A 19605-nucleotide genomic window follows, 5' to 3' on the forward strand; every position below is an offset into this window, starting at 1 on the left:
CCTTAGCAGGGGAGGTTTATCAGTCAGCCCCCCAGAACATGAAACTGAAGCTACTCTGTAAAATATTCTAGTCCATGTCCCACTGCAGTTTTTCTCTGATATCCCCCTTCTTCTTCTACAGAAAAGCAGTTGGCACAATAGAAACTTAAAGAAATGGTGCTCAAGAATCCTCTCCTGGCTGGGCACCTCAGGCATTACTGATTTCTTCATTCCTTTTCTGGAGCTGCCTGCAATAAATCTTTCACTATCATCACATTTGTGGAGATTTTAATGAATTTGCACCATTTCCTTTCCCCTATTTTTTTCTAAGGCCCATCTGCAATTACATCAGTTGTGTCCTCATGAAACCCCATCATTTTTGAGACTGAATTGGAATGGGACCTTGGCTCTAAGGTCTGCTTCAGAAGGGGAGACAAACCATACACAGTCTTTCAGGGCTCTTCTTTTCCAAATCTGCTCCATAGCTGCTTGGTATCAGGAACAGGATTATTTAGGAATACTGATTCTTTCCCAACATAATATTTTAACGAATTTATAATTCAGTTTTGCGTAAGCGAAGGTTTTGAACTGGTGAGTTCATAAATATAACATTTCTTTGACCTCATTTAGAGCCCTATAATGACAAAACCTTGCCCTGTATAATGCTGTAGTTATGAACTCATCAATGTTAATTCAATACCAGAGGAGACATCAGAATAAATTAATTTAAAAATCCTTTTACAGGCATTAGGGACACAGCAGCTGCCAAACCATCAGCAAATGCATATTACAGAATCATAGAACATTACGGGGTTGGAATGGCCCTTAAAGATCATCTAGTCCCAACCCCCCATGGGATTTCCCTGTATTCCTCCAAAGCCACCTGTCCTGGTTTCCACTTCCTGAAAGTTTCTTTTTCCTTTCTGAGAAAAAAACTCGTCTTTTCTACGGCCTTTTTTTTTTTTTTTCCTCTACTGCTCAGCAGCTCCTTATCCATCCACGGAGGCCTCCTGGCATTTTTGCCCGATTTCCTCTTGCCGGGATCCATCGCTCCTGCGCTTGAAGAATATGATCTTTGAAATTCAGCCTGCATTCTTGGGTCATTATCAAGGAGTAGCGTCAAATTAATTTGATTTTTCTCTGTTGATGGAGTAATCGGCTTCAGAGACGGCGAGAAACACGCACAAGCGGCGCGACCGCACCTCAGCCGGGCGGCGAGAGGCACAGAAGCCTCGCAGGAGTCCCGCTCCCACCATGCCCGTGACACCCGGGAACCGCCTTCTGGGACACGACGGCCTCAACCGCCGGCAGACCCTGAGCTACGAGGTCCGGGAACGACCCCGGCCGCCCTCACGGGAGCTCCGGGGCAGCTGCGCGCTCCGAACCGGCCGCAGAGCGGGAGCTGTCCGGCCCCCGCCCCTCAGGGCGGCCCCGCAAAATGGCGGCCCCCATCCAGAGCGCCGCCTCCTCATTGGCCGCGCCTGCGGGGCTCCGCCAATAAGCCGCGCTGTGAGTGGCGGCCGCGCTGCTGTCGCTATGGCAACCACCCCGCCCTCGCTTGCCATTGGCCGAGCGGTGCGCGGAGCCCGGGCAACCGCCCGGCGCGGCGCGGGGTTGTTGTGAGGGGCCGGTTGTAGGGCGGTGGCGGGCAGGGGGTCCCGGTCCGGTACCGCCGGGCCCCGCTGCCACCAGCGTCCAGGCGATCGCCCTCGGCCCGACCAGCGCTCCCGTCCCGTGATGTTCATCAGCGGTGAGGCCTCGTCCCCCGCCGTGCCGCCTCTCAGGAGGGTCTCGCCGTGACCGTGTTTGTGTGCCCGCAGGACGGCCGGGGCAGCCCCGGTGCACGGCCTGGCCGTAGGACGCGCTAGCAGAGCGGAGCCTCGCCGGGAGGAGAAAGGCGCTGCCCGCCCGAGAGGCGCCGCGCTGAGCCATGGCCGTGGCCGTCACCACGAAGACGGCATGGAAGCTGCGTGAGTGCCGGGCGGGGGAGCCGCCCCGGCTGGGAGCGGGGAGGGATGGGAGCCACCTCATCCTTGCCCTGGATGTGGTGCCCCGGCCCTCTTTTTACATTGCTGGCTGGAATATTTAACTCCTGGAAGTCCTGTTGGAAAACATAGCGGCACAGTGAATAGCGTGGCCTTATCAGTGCTATTTTCAAAGGGTCACGGCCTTTATTTTTTTCTGACTAGTTGATGCAGCACGAGGCTAAGAGCCTGTCTAACCCCACATGGTTCTACTGTAGTACAAGAACAACCGAGGCAATGAGGGATGGGGCACCTGTCAAGGGGCAGCCCTGGATGTAGGGAGAGGCTGGGGAATGAGAGGCTGGAGAACAGCCCCACAGAAAGGGATGTGGGGTTCCTGGTCGATCGCAAGTTGAAAATGAGTCACCAGTGTGCCCTGATAGCCCAAAGGGCCATCTGTGTCCTGGGGTGCATCGAGGAAGGTGATGGTCCTGCTCTGCTTTGTGCTGGTGCAGCCTCACCTCGAGTCTGGGGGCACCACAGTTCAAGAAGGACCTAAAGGTGTAACAGAACATCCAAAGAAGGATTATGAGTATGGTGAAGGGTCTAGAGGAGAAGCCATGCAAAGGAGTGATTGAGGTCTCTTGGCTTGTTCAGCCTGGAGAAGAGGAGACTGAGGGCAGAGCTTATTTTGGGCTGCAGCTTCCTCATAAGTGTGTTGGAGGGACAGCTCTGATCTCTTGCTGTCTGTGATCAATGACAGGACCTGAGGGAGTGTCTGGAGCTGTGCCAGGGGAAGTTTAGGCTGAATATTAGGAAAAGGTTCTTCACCCAGAGGGTGGTTACACAGGGGAACACACTCCCCAGGGAGGTGGTCACAGCACCAACCCTGTGTTTGGACAACGCTCTCAGGCTAAGCGGGGTTTGTCCTGTGCAGGACAAGCAGGAATAGGATTTGATGATCCTTGTGGGTTCCTTTCAACTTAGAATATTCTGTCATTCAATGGAGACTGCCACATTGTGGTGGGGAATTCCCTCAGTATCAGGGAGAAGGTCCCAAACTTAGCCTCTGTTGGGTTGTCCTTCATTGGTGCTCACTTGTTACGGAAGGTTTACTGAGCTCTCTGCTGCAGGAGGACTGGGGTAATCTCTGCAGGGCCTGTGTGTCCCACTCTCTTGAAATTGCTTTGAAAGAGACAGTAAGAATCTGCTGGTTTCATGTCCATTATTCTTCCTCTGAAGGAGCAGTAGACTGTTGCTGACTACCAGTTTCTAGCTGGTTACTGGTGAGTTATTTCATAGGGGCTGTTGGGGAATGCTTAGAAGCAATAGGATGTGATCAGTTGCTTTAGTCAATGAGTGGGGTCTGGAAACTGGCTGGTAGAAATAGTGTTGTTGACTGGTAACACATGAAGTCATCTGAGATAACGGACTGAGGAATTTTGTATCTTTTTGAGCAGAAAGCCAGTTTGCTATGTTATCTTCCCATCCCTGAAACTCCAGTTGCAGGAAGAGCTGGTAGTCTATGCATCTCCATTCTCTTTAGGTGGGCAGAAGTTCTCGATCTTCATTTTTGCTAGGCTCTGCCCCATCTTAGCATCCTCTTTAGAGCATTCTGAGTGTTAGGGATGTTTCAGCAATGCTAGTTAGGAGTTTAGTGGTGCTGGGCTGGTGGGTGATAGCTGGTGACAAGAACTTCATGAAACAAAAAATTTGTGTGTGTAAGGCATTCATGGGGGAGCGCATGAACCTCTCTGGCCAAGGCAGATGTCAGGTTATCACCTGGCTTTTATGAAGAGAGGCTTGGATGTTTCCACAGTGACTTTTAAACTTACAATATATTATTAAGAAGGAAATCAAGAGGGAAAAAGTGGAGCTGCTGACATACTTGTTCCAGCAGCAGTGCTCAGCATCTGTCCTTTCAATTTTAACTAGTGAGTTGGTCTATTAATGCTAATTGTACTTTTGGTTACCTTCTAGTCTGTGTATCCATACAGGCTTTGTTTTAGCATTTTTATGTGGAAGTTTGGTCTTTCAACACAATGCAGGTGTATTTTCAGATTTGCCCTTCACATGTAATTTATGTCCCAGTTACCTTTGTAATTTGAAAGGTATTTCTCCAGCCCAAGTGAAAGTTGCGCAGTTTTGCTTTCAAAAAAAGTCTTGAGAGTTCGAGATCAAAGTACCTGTAATTATTATTGCAGCCATCTAATATCCTTTTGGATTAGTGTTGCATGTAAAATGATCAAATTGCTCCTCCCAGCCAAACAATCTGAACGAAAGCTGCATTGATGCTACCTAGCCTTTTTACAGACTCATAACTATTTTTACAGTTTCATAACTATTCGGTCAAAGCCTATGACCTTTCAAAGCAGAGAACAGTCAGGTGAAGATATTGGTAAATGCATCTGCCAAAAGCCCTTGCCAAAATGTTGAGTGAACTGAAAATTCCGCTGTGAGATGTCTAAGCAAAGATGCTCATTCGGCTTCTTTTTTGTCCCAAATTGGTTTCTTTCTGATGAGGTTGCCATAGAGTTCTGTTGTTGCAGTGTCAGAACTTCCTCTCAGCTCCTGGCTTTTTAACAGTCATTTAGCATCAATCAGATTTGTTATTTTCTGCCCTTTTGGATAGATATTCACTCTCCTTTGTCATAGTTGCATGCTCTGCAGTGCTCAGTTTTGCCTGTGTTACCTAGTGGGGATGTAGCAAAGCCTCTGCCAAAACTCAGGGGAGGGAGCTCCACCTCTCCCCGCTGCTGAGTCTGACTTTTCTTCTGGGTAAGGCAGCGAACAGTACTGCTGCTCCTCTGCCAGTTCCTCTCAGGTTGGATTGTCTGCTGCTGCTGTCTAGAACAGGACTAGAGGGCCTTTCACTAGATGACTCTGGCTGCTGTGCATTATTGCAGGTAAAGCACCTTCTGTGATCAGGTTGCTGCATTTGAGCAAATCTTCAAAAGCTCATGAGCTGCTGCAAGTGGGAGAAGATGCTTTTTGTAAGCCATGTGAGCACTGGAGTTGTGAAGCTTTGGTCAGCAAATGTTTTAAGTGCAGCAGGCAGAGCCAAGAGGGACTGTTCAAAGCAAGATAATAGTGTGACTTCTTATCTGAACAGTGGGCTGCTGCAGCTTGTCCAGTGGAAACTGGAAAGAGTTTCTGGAGGAAGAATATTTTTTTTAGACCTTTTGGAGGGATGGGATGAAAATTTTTATACTAATCTGTAATTAGTGTTTGCTTTGTTTTGTGCAGAAGAAATCATGGCCCACAGCAGCAATGTATCCTCAGTAGTCCTGGGAAAAGGTTCAGGCCGGATGCTGGCCACTGGAGGTGATGACTGTCGGGTCAACATATGGTCAGTTAGCAAGCCCAACTGCATCATGGTAAGAACAGGCCTGTTTTCAGCTTTTGTGGGATGGGAATATTAATTCTGGGGTTTGGAGGGTAGGGAATGAGGGGAAAGATTGTTGGGGTGGAGCCTGTGGGACTTGTGAATAGAGTTTGCCAACACAAAGCTGTGTAACCAGATTCTAGCTAAAGATAGGGACAGGTGGGTCCACTGCTCTAGAGGTATAGTGGGAATGCTTGAGCTGGGCCAGTGCTTACTCAGATAAAGAATATTGTGCTTTATATATTACCAGTCTACAAATAATTAAAGGAAGAGTTTTGTGCAAGAATAGCTAGTTTTATAGTGCAGGCTACAGGGGCCAGTTTTATACCCTGGGGTTCGCAGTCACAGCAGGAGCTATCCCCAGCAGGATGCATTCCCACCTGTGCCACCATCCCTAACTGTCAGCACAAAGGTTGCCACAATAGTTTGCTGTAGGCTGGGGAGGAGTAACTCTGTTGGCAGCGTGTTAGCAAGGGTAGGGTTACCCCAGCAGTGATCACTAAAGTGCACCATAAATATATATTTAACAGATATCTATCCTGCATCACTTTGAGTGGGTGTTGTATAAAACCAACTTTAGCACATGTCTCTTGTCATTTGTTTAATTAACAACACAATAATGTTGTGGTATTGAAGGCATTGCTCTAGCCAGTGTGAGCCTTGTGAGGAAGAAATCAGGAAAGTCAAGTCAAAAAGGCTAAAAGGAGAACGTGTGTGCTTTATTTTTCTGTTCATTCAGTGTATGAAGGGTCACCTTTGACAGGGCTGTGCTTCTTGCACAGTGTAGTCAAGCAGTGTCTTTCCAGGCCCTTGGTGGTAGCATGACTGTAGTTTGAAACTGGACTATTGCCTTACTCAAGAAGAAGGTTGAAGAACTGACTCTGTACCCTTTCTGTGGGATTAGAGAGCTGCACCTCTCTTGTGCTTCCTGGGAACCACAGGCGTTGGGAGCTGCTGTTTCTGAGAGGCAGGGGCTGACTGAAGCTGCCTGTGCCATTCTTGTATGTCAAAAGAATCTTGACTTTTGGGGTTGTCCTCTGAAATTAGTTTTTAGTGTTTATATTATAAGGATTATGGATGTTCAGATGTTGGGAAAGAGGGAGAAGAGGAACTTTTCAAGTAACCTTGTGACTTGGTTTAAGTGTGAGCTCTAGTTCTCACTAGCAATGGCAGTTGCAGCTGTGGAGTTTGTAGAGGATTTCAACTGCACATGGATTCCTAAGAAAGTGCCATCAGAACAGGCAGCTTCCAATTGGCATTCCCAGCCTCTATATGTGTGTGGGAGGCACAGAGCCAGTGTAGCTATTTAAAAAGACATATTTGAGGATGGAGTAAAGCAGAGAATACTGCTTATTTGGCAAGCAGAAAGTCTGCAGTGGTGGAATTTGTTTTCTAGAGCTAGTTTTAAATACTCTTGTGTTCTACTAAAATGTCGGCCTTTTCAAAATGCTGATGTAATTTGTAAGCTTTCAGGTGCTCAAGGATGAAAGGAACTTGATACATGTGAATTACTGCCCTAAGCCTCAACTCAGTGCTTCAGTATTAGCACCATGCTGTCACTGTGACATCCATTGCTGACAGCAACCTATGGCTTGGTGCTTGTGTGAAGATCTCAAAGTAGCCCTGCTTTTGCTCTTGCTTTGATTTTGTAACTGGTTCATGACACTTACATGACCCATTTAGAGCAAACACGGTGCCATTGTGCTACCACAGCATAATTTTTATGATGTAAGAATGTGTCAGCCTTGTCTGAGCATCCACACCTAATGTTTAACTACCTGTGTCTCTGTTGATGGATCCTTTAAAACTTAGTCAGTGTGCCCCAGAAAGTGGGATAATGTGGGAAGACAGGTGTGCTGTGCTGGGTGCAGTGATGGGCTTTAGCGTGCTCTGCCATACTGGTGGCTGCTGAGAAAAAAGGACTGGTGGCACAGCCAGGTGGTCCCAACTCATGGCTAAAGAGTCACCCCTCAAGTATGAGCGATGCTGTGGTTCATACAGGGCTGTGCCAGCAGCTGTTGACTGTGACTGATGGTTTTCTTTGCAGAGCTTGACTGGCCACACAACCCCCATCGAGAGCCTACAGGTCAACCCAAATGAGAAGCTCATAGTTGCAGGGTCCCGGTCAGGATCCATTCGAGTTTGGGACCTGGAAGCTGCCAAAGGTATGTGTCCATGAGTTTCTGCTTCTGTTCATGCACACTTTTTGGAGAATCCTTACGCTTAATATCTGTGCTGACCCAGAAGGTTCCTGATTTAAGAAGGAGCAGGAGACTGGCATTGCTTTCATCTTCATCTGCAACTCTTTCTTCTCCTTCTGCTGAGGCTGTAGAGCTGTGTATTCATGCTTGAGCAGAAATTTGGACATGTACTGGGGACACTGATCTGAGGAACTAGTTTCTATGGTTTTGACCTGAGTGTGTCAAAATCTACATTCCAGATCAGTTTCCATGCATGTGTAGATAACTAGGCATATAGAATTTGTATTCAGTCTCAGCTTGAAGTTGTCAACCTTAATAAAAGGATCCCAAACCAGCTTGGAAGTTTTAAGTTTATTAGGTTCTGCAAAAATGCGGAATCCCCTGCTTGTTGACTTCTAGTTCTTAGGTTCTAACTTTTCTTTTTTCCTCAAGCAATTTTTCTGCTCTCCTGCTCTTGCATGGCCACATAAATAGACAAAGACCTAATTTTTAATAAACTGTAAAAGCTATGAACTCATCAAGCTCTGATCCTTTAAAGGCCACTGTTGAATCATGCTTTATTTATTGCATTTTGCTCAAATCCTAGCATGAGTTTTCAAAGGTATCTTAAATCACTTGAGTGCATTCCAGCAGGAATACCAGAAAATGACTGAGTATTTCTTATAGGTTGCTGCTTGTTCATAGAAGGAATGTGTAATGAAAATAGACTTACACTGGCTGAGCTAAGCAGGCAAACCACAGGCAGCATCAATAATGAAAAGCACTTTTGTCATTCAGACAGTTAGAATCAGTTCAGTTATGGAATACTTTGGCTCTGCCTGTGGGGAGTGGCTGATCTGGGTACATTTATTAGAAGACCTATGAGCCAGTGTCTGTGCAAATGATCACCCCAGCTCTGGCTCAAGAGCTGATTTCTGCCAGGGGAATCATCAGCTTGTTCCAGATGACGGATGAGGGAGAGGGATTTCCCTTATTATTATCTGAGCAATTTTTCTTAGAGTTGAGTTCTGCATTTGTCACTGTTTGCCGAGATAGGATGTACCAGTTCTACTGGTCCTTTCTGGTTTCCAGAATTACAGGGGGTGTTACTTGATGACTTGCTGAAACACTCTGATCGTTTCTTGGTCTCCTGCTTCCTAAGCATCCATTTCCTGTCTTTATAATGATTCTTGCAAGGGACAATTGAAGGAGTCTGGGGTGAATATTGGAACCTAAGAGGTGGTGCCTGGATGGGGGTGCAGAGTCCTGGGGAAGGGTCTGTCTAATAACTGCAAGGTGAATGCTGCAGGCAGTCAAGACCGTTTCACTTCCTGGCTCAAACCCTCCTCTGGCCCATTTTGCTGTCTGTGTAACAAGTGGGAAGATGCACTGTCTGCCAGCTGCCTCATTTTCAGAATGGAGACCTTTGGAATTCTATCCATAGCTTCCATACCTAAGGACAGGGCTTCCATTAGGTTCATTGATCATGGCCTTTCTATTGTTGTTTCTTTGCATTGCCAGGGTAAAGTCAGAGGTGTTTCCACAAAATAATATATATTTCCATAAAATAATGGTGGGGATAGTATGGCTACACTTCCGTGTGGAAGTGAACTATTAAATATTTTTCCCCTATTCCTTCTTTCTGCTCTGCCTTTCCTTTTCCCAGTTCTTCGTACCTTACCAGGTCACAAAGCGAATATCTGCAGCCTTCATTTCCATCCTTTTGGAAGCTTTGTGGCATCTGGCTCCTTGGACACCAACATTAAGGTAATACCAGCTTCCACTAGAGATTTCCCTCTTTACTTGCAGTGTCTTTGTTTTGAAGAGTGCCAGAACGTGTTTTGTGTTGAGCTGTTGGTAGATGCTGCACATCATCATTTCCATGTGTGGGCAGGTGTGTTTGTGAGTGCTTGTGAAATCCGTGCCTGTATTTTCACAGCCAGCTCATGAATGTGACTCCTCTGGTGTGGAATGTGGCTCTGAGTAAGGTGCCAGCCAAGACCTGGTGTCAGCAAGCACAGATGTCCTGCTTGTTGTGGATTGTATCTGCTTCCTCAGGCTGGTGTTTGACTGTCAGAACTGAGCTGCTGTAGTAAGAGAGACCTTCCAGGATTGATTCTCGCTTGGGGAGTTAGAAAATGCCCCTGAGGCCAACAGGGGTTCAGCAGCCCCTTCATTCTGCAGTGTCTGTTAGCTTGGTGACCCAGAGACCCCTTGTTCTGGCAGGACCCTTGGGCTCCCCACACACTGCTCTAAACGTATCATTTGTTTGCTTTTCTTCCTTGTAGCTCTGGGATGTAAGAAGAAAAGGCTGTATCTTCACATTCAAGGTATGATGTTTCATTAGGTTTCAGGCAAAGAGGGGAGAAATATTTCTTTTGAGGACTTGTGAGCAAACCTAAATATGACTATGTACAATTAACTTCCTGGTTTTCCAGCATGAGAATAAGATCTGCACGATTTGTGAAGTGGCCTGGCAAACCTCAGCAGGCCTCTGCAAGCTGTATGGGAATATGAAATGGATATTATGGGGTATCAATGGATATAATGTGCTATAGTGAGGATGGCTTCAGTGGGGGATTGAGAGCATCCTAAGGGTTTCTTTATATTGTTAATGGTATTACCTCTGCACTGAGATGGTTCTGTTCTTGGGACCTTCTTCTACCTAAAGAACTTGGCTGTATATTAATTTTGTGTAGAAACTGGAGACTGTCACAGCGCTTCTATCTGACCGTATGTAAATCTGTAATTTAGAACTAATTCATATTAGTGAAGCCAGATCTGTATTTACCATACTCAAACTGATGGCATTAATGCCTAGATGAGAGAGATGACACACATTTAGTGTGGCTGGGTGTAGTGTCTTGAGTACAGTGTTGTGTTCTGCAAGCTGTGAACTCTGCAAAACACTTAATTGATTTTGGTTTATTATATTGTATAGGATTGAAAGGCAAAAGCCAGAACACTGTTTTTCCTCATTTCAGGGTCACACAGAAGCAGTTCGGTGTCTCCGCTTTAGCCCTGATGGGAAATGGGTGGCCTCTGCTGCTGATGATCACACTGTAAAGGTAATTTATTGTGACACCATCCTTATGTGCTTGCAGCACATGGGAATGCTGGGATTGTCTTTTTACCAGGCATTGCCAGCACTCACTCATAAACACCCATCATTCATTAGGCAGCTGACTGAGCCCCATGTCTTTGCAGAGACCAGTTTTCTTATGGGGATCGTGTCTGATGGCCCTCAACACCCATAGAAGGGCTGCATGTGTTGAAATGCCCTTATCCAGCAGACATACTGGGAAAGACTATGCACAGAAAAATTAATGTTTTGATGGTAGTAGAGTTGTGGTACCTGAGTAAACCTTGTAGAATGAGTTGTCCACAGCACGTTGCTTCACCAGACTAATTTCTGGCTCTGCTTGTATTATACACATTACATGTGATTATCAGTCTGAAAATGCTGTCAGGACTGAGCAGAGTAAGAGAAGGAGTTCAGAAAAGTATTGACTGAAGTAGTGACTTCAGTTGTTTCACATGGAGTATGAGGAATGGGGATAAAGGACTGATCTTATTTTCAGTTTCACATGATTAACTGATCAGTTATTTCCCTGCATTTTCAAGTGGAGACTAGAGCACAGGAAGAGGGAATTGCGAAGGGATTCAGAGCTTTTGGAATTTTGTTTGTTCACTTTTGAGATACAGTCTGTGGGGACAGATGGAACTGCTATATTTTGTCTCAGTCTCTAAATATAAAATAGAAACTTCTCAGGGACAAATTACATGGAAAATAAAAGATAATGCAAAAAAACAAACCCCAAAACAAAACCTTAAATGACTGGGATGGTACTTTTTCCTTGATTATTGCTTTCTTTGACAGACTTGATCCTGTTCTTGGAGGGGGGAAGTGTTAGAAGGTTGCCAGTACAAGGAAATCCCAAGTGTATTGGAAATCTCTAACATCAAATCTCTTCAAGAGTCTCTGTTCTTTCCTCCTTTCAGCTGTGGGATCTGACTGCTGGGAAGTTAATGTTTGAGTTTACAGGACACACCGGCCCAGTAAACGTTGTTGAATTCCATCCCAATGAATACCTTTTGGCTTCTGGCAGCTCTGACAGGTACATAAGGGAAGGGAGAAAGAAGAGAAATGTGTATGTCTGTTCCATTTCCTGATGCTCTTCCTTGTAGAAACATGACAAAGAGGAATGTCACACAACTCAAACCTGCTATTGCAAGAGTCAGACATCTGGACATCATCTGTGATGGGCAGAACATGGAGATCTTCCCTTCTCATCCAAAATTGATGGCACCTCCTGCCACACTAGAAACCAATGTGTAGCCCCAAGCATCTCTCTAATCCAGCTGACATCCTGTGTGAACAGCAGGCAGCCCTGCTCAGCTGGCAGGGTGTTCTCTTAGCTCTGGGTCAGCTCTAAATGCCTGTCTGTCTCTAGAGCCTCTGAGTATCCCTGTCTGGATTCATGGATCTTAGCTAGACCAGCCTTCTGTCTTGGGTCACTGTATGTGCACAACAGCAAAAGTAATTCTAACTGTTTTGTTAAAAATCTGGATCCTACTGTGATTTCTAGAGCAATGAATTTTGTTGTGTTGTGTGTACAGGACTGTTCGGTTCTGGGACTTGGAGAAGTTTCAAGTTGTGAGCTGTATTGAAGAGGAAGCTACTCCTGTCAGGTACATTAAATTCCTACTGAAATGTACTAGGCAGAGACTAAAGGTGAGGTGAAGGAGGGTTTCCTCAGAGAGAGACGTTACTGGGGAGAAGTCTGGGCTGCTGAAGATGTTGCACAGGCCCACCAGGTTGCACACCAGATTGGAAGGTTCATTGTTAGAAACGGAACTGAAGGTGTTCAGTGTAGTCAGAGACCCACAAGGACTGAGCAAGGTGGGAATGCTGTGCCTGATTCTCTTCCTGCCTTCCTCCCAGGTGTGTGCTCTTCAACCCAGATGGCTGCTGCTTGTACAGCGGCTTCCAGGATTCGCTGCGTGTGTACGGCTGGGAGCCAGAGCGCTGTTTTGATGTGGTCTTGGTGAACTGGGGAAAAGTAGCTGACTTGTCTATCAGCAACAACCAGCTGGTAAGGCACTGCTCCTGAGGTGGGGGGAGGCAGCTGTGAAACACAAGATAAAATCCTGCTGCCTCCTTGCAGGCCTTCAGAACTGTAAGATTGTGTCAGGGCTTGCAGCATGCCCAAAGGCTGTGTGCCTTGTGCTCCACTTCGTGTCTCTTTGGCTTCTGGAGGAAAGAACTCGGGCTTAGTTTGACCAGGATTTAGAAGCTATGCTTGGCAAAAGTTCTATCCAAGCTTTTCATAAATTGCTGGCAACTTCAGGTTGAAAAATCCTCAGCACTGAACTGAGCAGTCCTCAAGCGCAGTTGCTCAGAGTCACTCCATCACTCCTGTTCTCGAAAGGGCTGGTGTGCACCCCACTCCTTGGTGAATTACCTTGATCTTTTGCCTCTGCAGATAGGAGTTTCCTTTGCACAAAGCACAGTCTCTTCCTTCGTTGTGGATCTCAGCAGAGTCCCAAAGTCAGATTCTATTCCTCATGGGTTGATCAGGGACGACCAGCCTCTTGTGCCACCTACCCCCACAGGGTCCTCCCTTCGCCGCATCTATGACAGGCCCTCAACGAGCTGCAGCAAGCCACAGAGGTGAGGGAGTCTGCTGGCTTGTTGAATTTCAAGATTTTAAGGAAAATGCACCAGGCACTCAGTGCTCTCTCTCTCTCTCTCTCTCTGACAATACGGCTTCCCCTGACAACAACTCTTTTTCCACAGCAGAGTGAAGCACAATTCGGAGAGTGAGAGGCACAGTCCTAGCAGTGAAGATGACCGGGATGAGAAGGAATCAAAGGCTGAGATCCAGAACCAGGAGGATTACAAAGAGATCTTCCAGCCCAAGAATGCGATCTGTCAGTACCAGGGGTTTTTGTGCTTTTGAATAGGGTTTGGGTTTGAGATGAGGATACTAAACTGATTCAGTAGAACTGACCTTTGGCTTACTGTAACAGAGACTTCACCTGTGACTGGAGAGTTCAGAAAGCTTTTTTTTAATATTCTGAAGCACAGATCATGTTGGTGAACAGCTGAAAGGTGGCACCTTTACTAGGGTACAGTGATGTCTGTTTGAAGCCTCAGAATCCAGAGCTTCATTGTAAATGTGCTGCCTTCCTATCCTGATTATTCCTGTTAAGGAAATTTTATTAGCTTAGAATTTTGATATGTATGAGATTGTTAAAGAAGGAAAGGCAAGATGTTTTGTTAAAGCAAAGATTGTTGTTTAGGAGGCATTGTGCAGTGTCTGTATCTCATTTTTATGTAAATGATAAAATGAGATACTCTTTCTGAGGAATTCATAGCAATTATTTTTATTTACTTATATAAATCAATAACAGGAGGTGGATTTTTTCTAGTATCATTTGTTGTGACAGTGCCTTGTCTCAGGCTTCACACCTCTACAGCAGCAGTGAACCACAGGGGTCGGTTTTGTCCCTCCTATCCATGAAGGCTGAAAGCTAAACTCAACAATAGTGTCAGGGCCTAAAGGAGATAACTCTGCTTGTTGTATCACTGATTACCCTCATGTGTGGAGTTGTTGGAGATTTCTCTGCTCCAAGGTTGACTTACCACTTATCAGTAGCCTTGGATGCTCCTTCGTTTGTTTATTTTTTTAATCTTATTCTGTAGGCCGAACTCCTCCTCGAAATGAGCCCTTTCCAGCCCCTCCTGAGGATGGTGAGTATGGAAATGACCCCTTGGTGGGGATAGGGTTAATGGCCCTCAAAAGAGGGAGAGCTGCCTGAAGGCAGAAATGGCTCCTTGCAGTGTAGCTAAACAGAACCTTTGCTCTCAACTCTTGAAAGTGACCATCAGTTTCTGCTTCCCCACTTCTCTCCCTCTTGATAGAGCCTGGAACTGCAAAGGAAGCAGTGAAGCCCAGCCAAGCTGCGGATGTCCAGACCTCGTTGCCAAAGCAAGAGCTCGTACGTACTGTGTGATCTATGAATTGCTGTTCCTGCCCCCTCTGTGAACAATGTGCAGAGCTGGGGAAATTGTGATTTCTACTTGGGCTGATTGTTTACTGAAGGGCAGTAAAAGTGCAGCTCTAGGCTTTGTGCTGCTGCCTTAGCAGTAGAACCAAGGCCAAGCTTCTGACCGGCTCTATTGTTTTAGTTTGCTGCTTGTGCTTGCAGTGGTGCTTCTCCTTGCATCTCAGAATTGGGGCACTCAAGAGAACCAAGTGCCAGGTTTCTACAAATGCTTGAACAGAGGCTGTTTTGTTGCCAAAACTGCAAGCAGCTGATGTGCCAGGATTCATTATACTGGCTTCTTTAGAATTCTCTCTTAGCCTTCAGGCTGGCCACAGCCCATTGCCCTAATTTCATAACAGTAACAGCACTCGGCACTTCTGCTGGGGTATCTCCATGTTCTTTACAAACCTTAATTACATTGCGGTGTGTACCTGAGAGATACTTTATTGCCTCTTAAACTATGCTAGCAAACTGGAGACTGCTGCTGCGTTAGGACCCTGCTGTGAGAAGAAAGCAGGTCAGAAATAAAGGTCACCAGACTAGGGCCAGACTGTTCCTGCTAGAGCTTTTATCCCAATTTCTTCTGCAGCCTGATCCAGTCCAGAGGCCAGCGATTGCCTCCTCAACTTCTTTGAGCAGAACAGAGCCATCAGTGATTCCGGCAGCCAGGAATGAGCCCATTGGCCTGAAGGCCTCTGACTTTCTCCCAGTAAGTGTCTCTGGATAATGTTTTCCAGCCAATGTCTATGTTGGGTGGCATCTGAAAGGGGGTCCCCCATTGTGGTTGCTGTAAATACAGCAGAGTTGAGCCCTGCTCATGAAAAAGCTGTTACCAAAGCAGAGAGCAAGGGGTGAGACAGTCACTGAACTATTCCATGTACCAGATAGTGGTTCATTTAAAAAACTGGCATCTGCCATTACATGTACATAATAATTTCACAGGAATCTCTGCCTCTTGCATCTTGGAGGCTTCTTGGTCTCTCCTGGGGAGGGTATTCTCTTGTCTTAAAAAGGGGGAAAGACCAGAGCATCCTGATGATCCCAAGGTCTAAATGTGAACAAAGGAAGTAGTTGTTCTAGCATGGCCTGGGCAGGACGCAAATTGAGAGTCTAATAAATTTTGTATCTATGCTTTCTAATAAAATTTGCTGTTTCCAAACAAGTGTTTCACATGAAAAAATAGGGTTTATGTGAAAACATTTCTTTATTAAAACATACTGGTTTTGAAAACTTACTTTAAATTCATCTTTTTTGAGAGTTTTCCCAAAGCTTTAAACATGTTTGTGATTGACATAGTAGAAAAAGCAGAAAATCAGTAACTGAAACCAGAACAAATTGAGCATTTCCATTTCAAAAGGTTTTTACAACCATCTGCGAAGAAATCAGTATTCACTGACATCCTGTCTGCCAAAATGGGCTCTCACCTAGGCCAGAGAAAGCTCCCACCTTTCCGTGCCATCCTGCTCTGTTATTGGTGTCTGTACTTCCAGGCTGTGAAAAACCAAAGCCAGACGGAGCTGGTGGATGAGGAAGCCATGTCCCAGATCAGGAAAGGCCACGAGACCATGTGTGTGGTGCTCACCAGCCGCCACAAGAACCTGGACACCGTGCGGGCTGTATGGAGCACCAGTGACATCAAGGCAAGCATGAGGAGATACCTAGGGCTCATGAGGGGAGCAGCTGAGCAGCTCTGTTTGCGTGTCTGGGGCTGATTCTGCCTCATACAAAACATGGGGTCTCACAGCTTTTGTTCCCGGGGGTGCACCACAGAGTGCTACTGTGTCCCACCTGCAGCTGAATGGTCACAAAAAAAACTTTCCCATGAGAGAGTTCCTTAGCCATCTTCATGTTTCCTCTACCTTGTTTTGGAAAAGCAGCACTAGATACAAATTTGCATTAGCCCAACCAGTTTGAGCTTTGCAATAGGTGACTTTTTCTTCCCCTTCTCTCTCAGAACTCTCTGGACTCTGCAGTGGCAATCAATGATCTGTCTGTTGTCGTGGATCTCTTGAATATTGTCAACCAAAAAGCGTGAGTCCTGGGTGGGGTCAGCCCCTGGGATGCTCAAGAGCCGCCTGGCTGGGAGTTGGGAGCTCTGCCTTTTACCTGCCCCATGTCCAGTGGGCCATGGAGGCATGAAGTTCGTGTGCTTGTAGTCGCATCTTCAAGCCTGCAGTGACAGTAACTGCTGGAGTTGTTTGGGGCCAAGGAAAATCAAAGTCTTGGGCTTCATAAAGTAATTCTGCTGAGAGTCAAAGAAATATGTCAGAACCTGCCACTTTCTCTCACGAGGGGGAGTCAGTGAACTTGCTCAGTGAACTTGAGTGTCTCTGTCTGGGCATTTGCTAGGAAGTGTTATTTGTGTTGGCTCAGCTTTGTAGAGCCTCAGTCTCTAGTCTCAGGATATGTCCTTTTCAGGTCTCTCTGGAAGCTGGATTTGTGTACTATAGTCCTGCCGCAGATAGAAAAACTGCTCCAAAGCAAATACGAAAGGTGAGGCCCTAAGAGCATGGTGTGTTTGTGGGACAGGGTGTAGGTAGTGATAGGGGAGCTCTGCTGGGCATTTCGTACCTGAAAGAAAATCCTGAGATACCACTGCAGATACAGTATCATGCTGATATGACACCTGAAAAAGAATGATGGAGTTGCCAGGTGTGTGTGGGAAAAGATACGGAAAGTATGCATGGGCAGGAGGAGCAGGATAGTGGGATTTGTGGTAGGTGTGTTGCATGGAAGACAGCTCTGGCAGCCAGGAGGGGCCATGTAAAACAAATGGGCTTTGCACACTGCTAGGAGTGAAGCTGTCAGCTTGGGACGAGGGGAATGAAGTCCTGCAACAGCCCTGGGGACTCATCTTTAGGGGGAAAACATTGCAGCCTCTCCCTTAAGAGGGAGTTTCTGCTCTTCCTTTCTTCTGGGAGAGAGGTTCCTGCCAGGTTCCCTTGGCAGGACATCTCTGCCCTTGAGCAGAGAGGTCCCACTTGGTGGGGTATGTGCCAGGACCTTTGGAACAGGCTTGCTTTGTGAAAGCTTTAACTAAGATGTATTGTTGGTACTTGGCTGTTGCTCTCCTTCCCTGGTTACAGGTGGTGGAGTGGCGTTGTTTGAGGGCTGTGTGCTGGGGGGACAGGAATGAAATTCAGGTGGGACCCGATTCTGTTTTTCAGTTACGTGCAGACTGGCTGCACATCCCTGAAGCTCATTCTCCAGAGATTCCTGCCACTCATCACAGACATCCTTGCTGCACCACCTTCTGTTGGAGTGGACATCAGCAGAGAGGAAAGGTGAGGCACACGCTTCCATTTGCTCCCTCCTGGGACCAGCCTTTCTCTTGAGAGAGCTATGTCCTTGCCATCAAGGCTCTGATGCCAGACTGGACATGCCTTCCCTTTGTCTGCAAACACCAAACTTTCCTGCTCAGAGGAAAAGGCCAAGGACTGCTTTTCCCTTTGTCTCTGTATCTTGAGTCATACCTAAACAAAGTATTGGGAGTAAAACCACCCTGTGGCTTCCCCCTCTGCCTCACAAGACACATGAGTTGGTAGCCAGGCCCTGGATTTTGAGTTTGAATAGCTCTTCTCTGAGAGTTGGCCTTTGGAAAACAGCACCTCCTTCCTCCCTGGACTGTACTGCCAAAGGGGGAAGAGGGGTGGAAGAGTCCTTATGTGGATGCCATTCTCCTGTCTCATCAGGACATGGGCTGAATGCCTGGTGCTTTTGCAGAGCTGTACTCATATTTCAGCTTCTTCCAGGCCATTTTCAGGACTTTTCTCTCCTGCTGAGTTGCCTCTCTGGCACTGCAGGAACAGCCACACCTCAGGCAACTAAGGATTCATGCTGTGTCTGCTGTCATTTTTTTCCAGGCTTCACAAATGCAAGTTGTGCTACAAGCAGCTGAAAAACATCAGCAATGTTGTTAAGAACAAGTCTGGGCTCAGCGGCCGCCATGGTAGTGCCTTTCGGGAACTGCTTCTCCTCATGGCTGTCCTGGACTAACAGCCACCACCTCCTCATGTACAAATACAGGTGGCCAAGCTTCCCCTGCTCGTGGTCTGGCTGGATTTCAGATCTCTCCGTGTGTCCGTCTTTTCCCCCTGCCCCTCTCCAGCATGGTAGGGAAATGGAATCTGCCTGGCTGGTCGCCCAGCCAGCCCTGGTGCCTTACGGGCTGGATGGAGGACCCGAGTGGAGAGACGTGTGTGCTGTGTGAGGGGCCCTGGCGGGTGGAGGACCCCACAAAGCCCTGTAGGGAAGCTGCTTCATTTCAGCTCTTCATCTCAGCATCAAGCTCTGGGCTGCTCTGTGTGCTGGCCTGTCCCTGCAGGAGGGCTCTGAGCCTGCTGTCACCCCTCCTTCCCGCTTGTGCTGTCGGTTCTTGTTGCTTGGCCCTGTGGGCCAGGGCCGTGCTCTCGCTGTGCAGCTGCTGAGGACTGCAGCCACCGCCCCACAAACGCCTGCTGTGGGGTGGATGCCCTTTCCATGCAGAAGAGACTTCAACTGCCATGGGGGACCAGCCCCTTTGGCTTCATCTGACATGGGCAAGGACACTGTGCCACTGTGCCGGTGCATCTCAAGGACCTGAACCAAGAGACTTTCTCTTGGCTTCTCAGACATCCCTGCTGGCACCCAGGGCTGCAGAAGATCAGTATCTTCAGACTGTGCTTGGATCTGAGGTCTACCTGGACTTGTTAAAATATGTGACTTAAACAGGACTCGTCGTATGTGTTTGCCTTTGGGGGTGAGGATTTGGAAGGGTGGAGGAACAGAGGGACATGGACTGATTTATGTCTTTCTACATCCACTGGACCATTCTTAGAGGTTTGGTTTTGTTTTTTTTCCCCCAATAAATGTCTGTCAGAACCTTTCTGTCCCTCTTTCTTCTTTCCTCTGGGGAAAGAGGTTCCTGTTGGTGCTTTCCCTGCTCTTCCCAGCCTGTCTCCCATTTTATACACTGGAGCCTGTTCTCCAGGAATCTGTAACTTATAATGAATTTTATTAAAATATTTGTAATTTTTTTAAAAGTTGTGTTAAATGCCTGAATCTC

The 19605-nt window shown here is 46.9% G+C and overlaps 1 protein-coding gene across 1 annotated transcript; it reads left to right on the forward strand.

Annotated features, from left to right (window-relative positions):
- Positions 1-1665: 1665 nt before the first annotated feature.
- On the forward strand, positions 1666-19403 carry KATNB1 (katanin regulatory subunit B1). The gene is made up of 19 exons (XM_082289893.1): positions 1666-1949; positions 5190-5320; positions 7376-7493; positions 9175-9275; positions 9797-9838; positions 10493-10576; positions 11511-11626; positions 12129-12200; positions 12454-12604; positions 12995-13182; positions 13309-13442; positions 14218-14265; positions 14437-14513; positions 15151-15270; positions 16052-16201; positions 16516-16592; positions 16980-17054; positions 17729-17845; positions 18425-19403. Exons 1-19 carry the CDS (start codon positions 1910-1912, stop codon positions 18555-18557), a joined length of 1974 nt encoding a protein of 657 aa, XP_082146019.1. The 5' UTR covers positions 1666-1909; the 3' UTR covers positions 18558-19403.
- The last annotated feature ends 202 nt before the right edge of the window (positions 19404-19605 follow it).

The sequence above is a fragment of the Coloeus monedula genome, assembly GCF_965178545.1.
Source record: "Coloeus monedula genome assembly, chromosome: 13".
Taxonomy (NCBI): Eukaryota; Metazoa; Chordata; class Aves; order Passeriformes; family Corvidae; genus Coloeus; species Coloeus monedula.

Bases quoted from the DNA above. Each gene is read 5' to 3' on its own strand.
- KATNB1 (XM_082289893.1), top strand. From the start codon at position 1,910: ATGGCCGTGGCCGTCACCACGAAGACGGCATGGAAGCTGC. The intron at 1,950-5,189 runs GTGAGTGCCGGG...TGTTTTGTGCAG, and splicing joins GAAGACGGCATGGAAGCTGC to AAGAAATCATGGCCCACAGC. The intron at 9,839-10,492 runs GTATGATGTTTC...TCCTCATTTCAG, and splicing joins GCTGTATCTTCACATTCAAG to GGTCACACAGAAGCAGTTCG.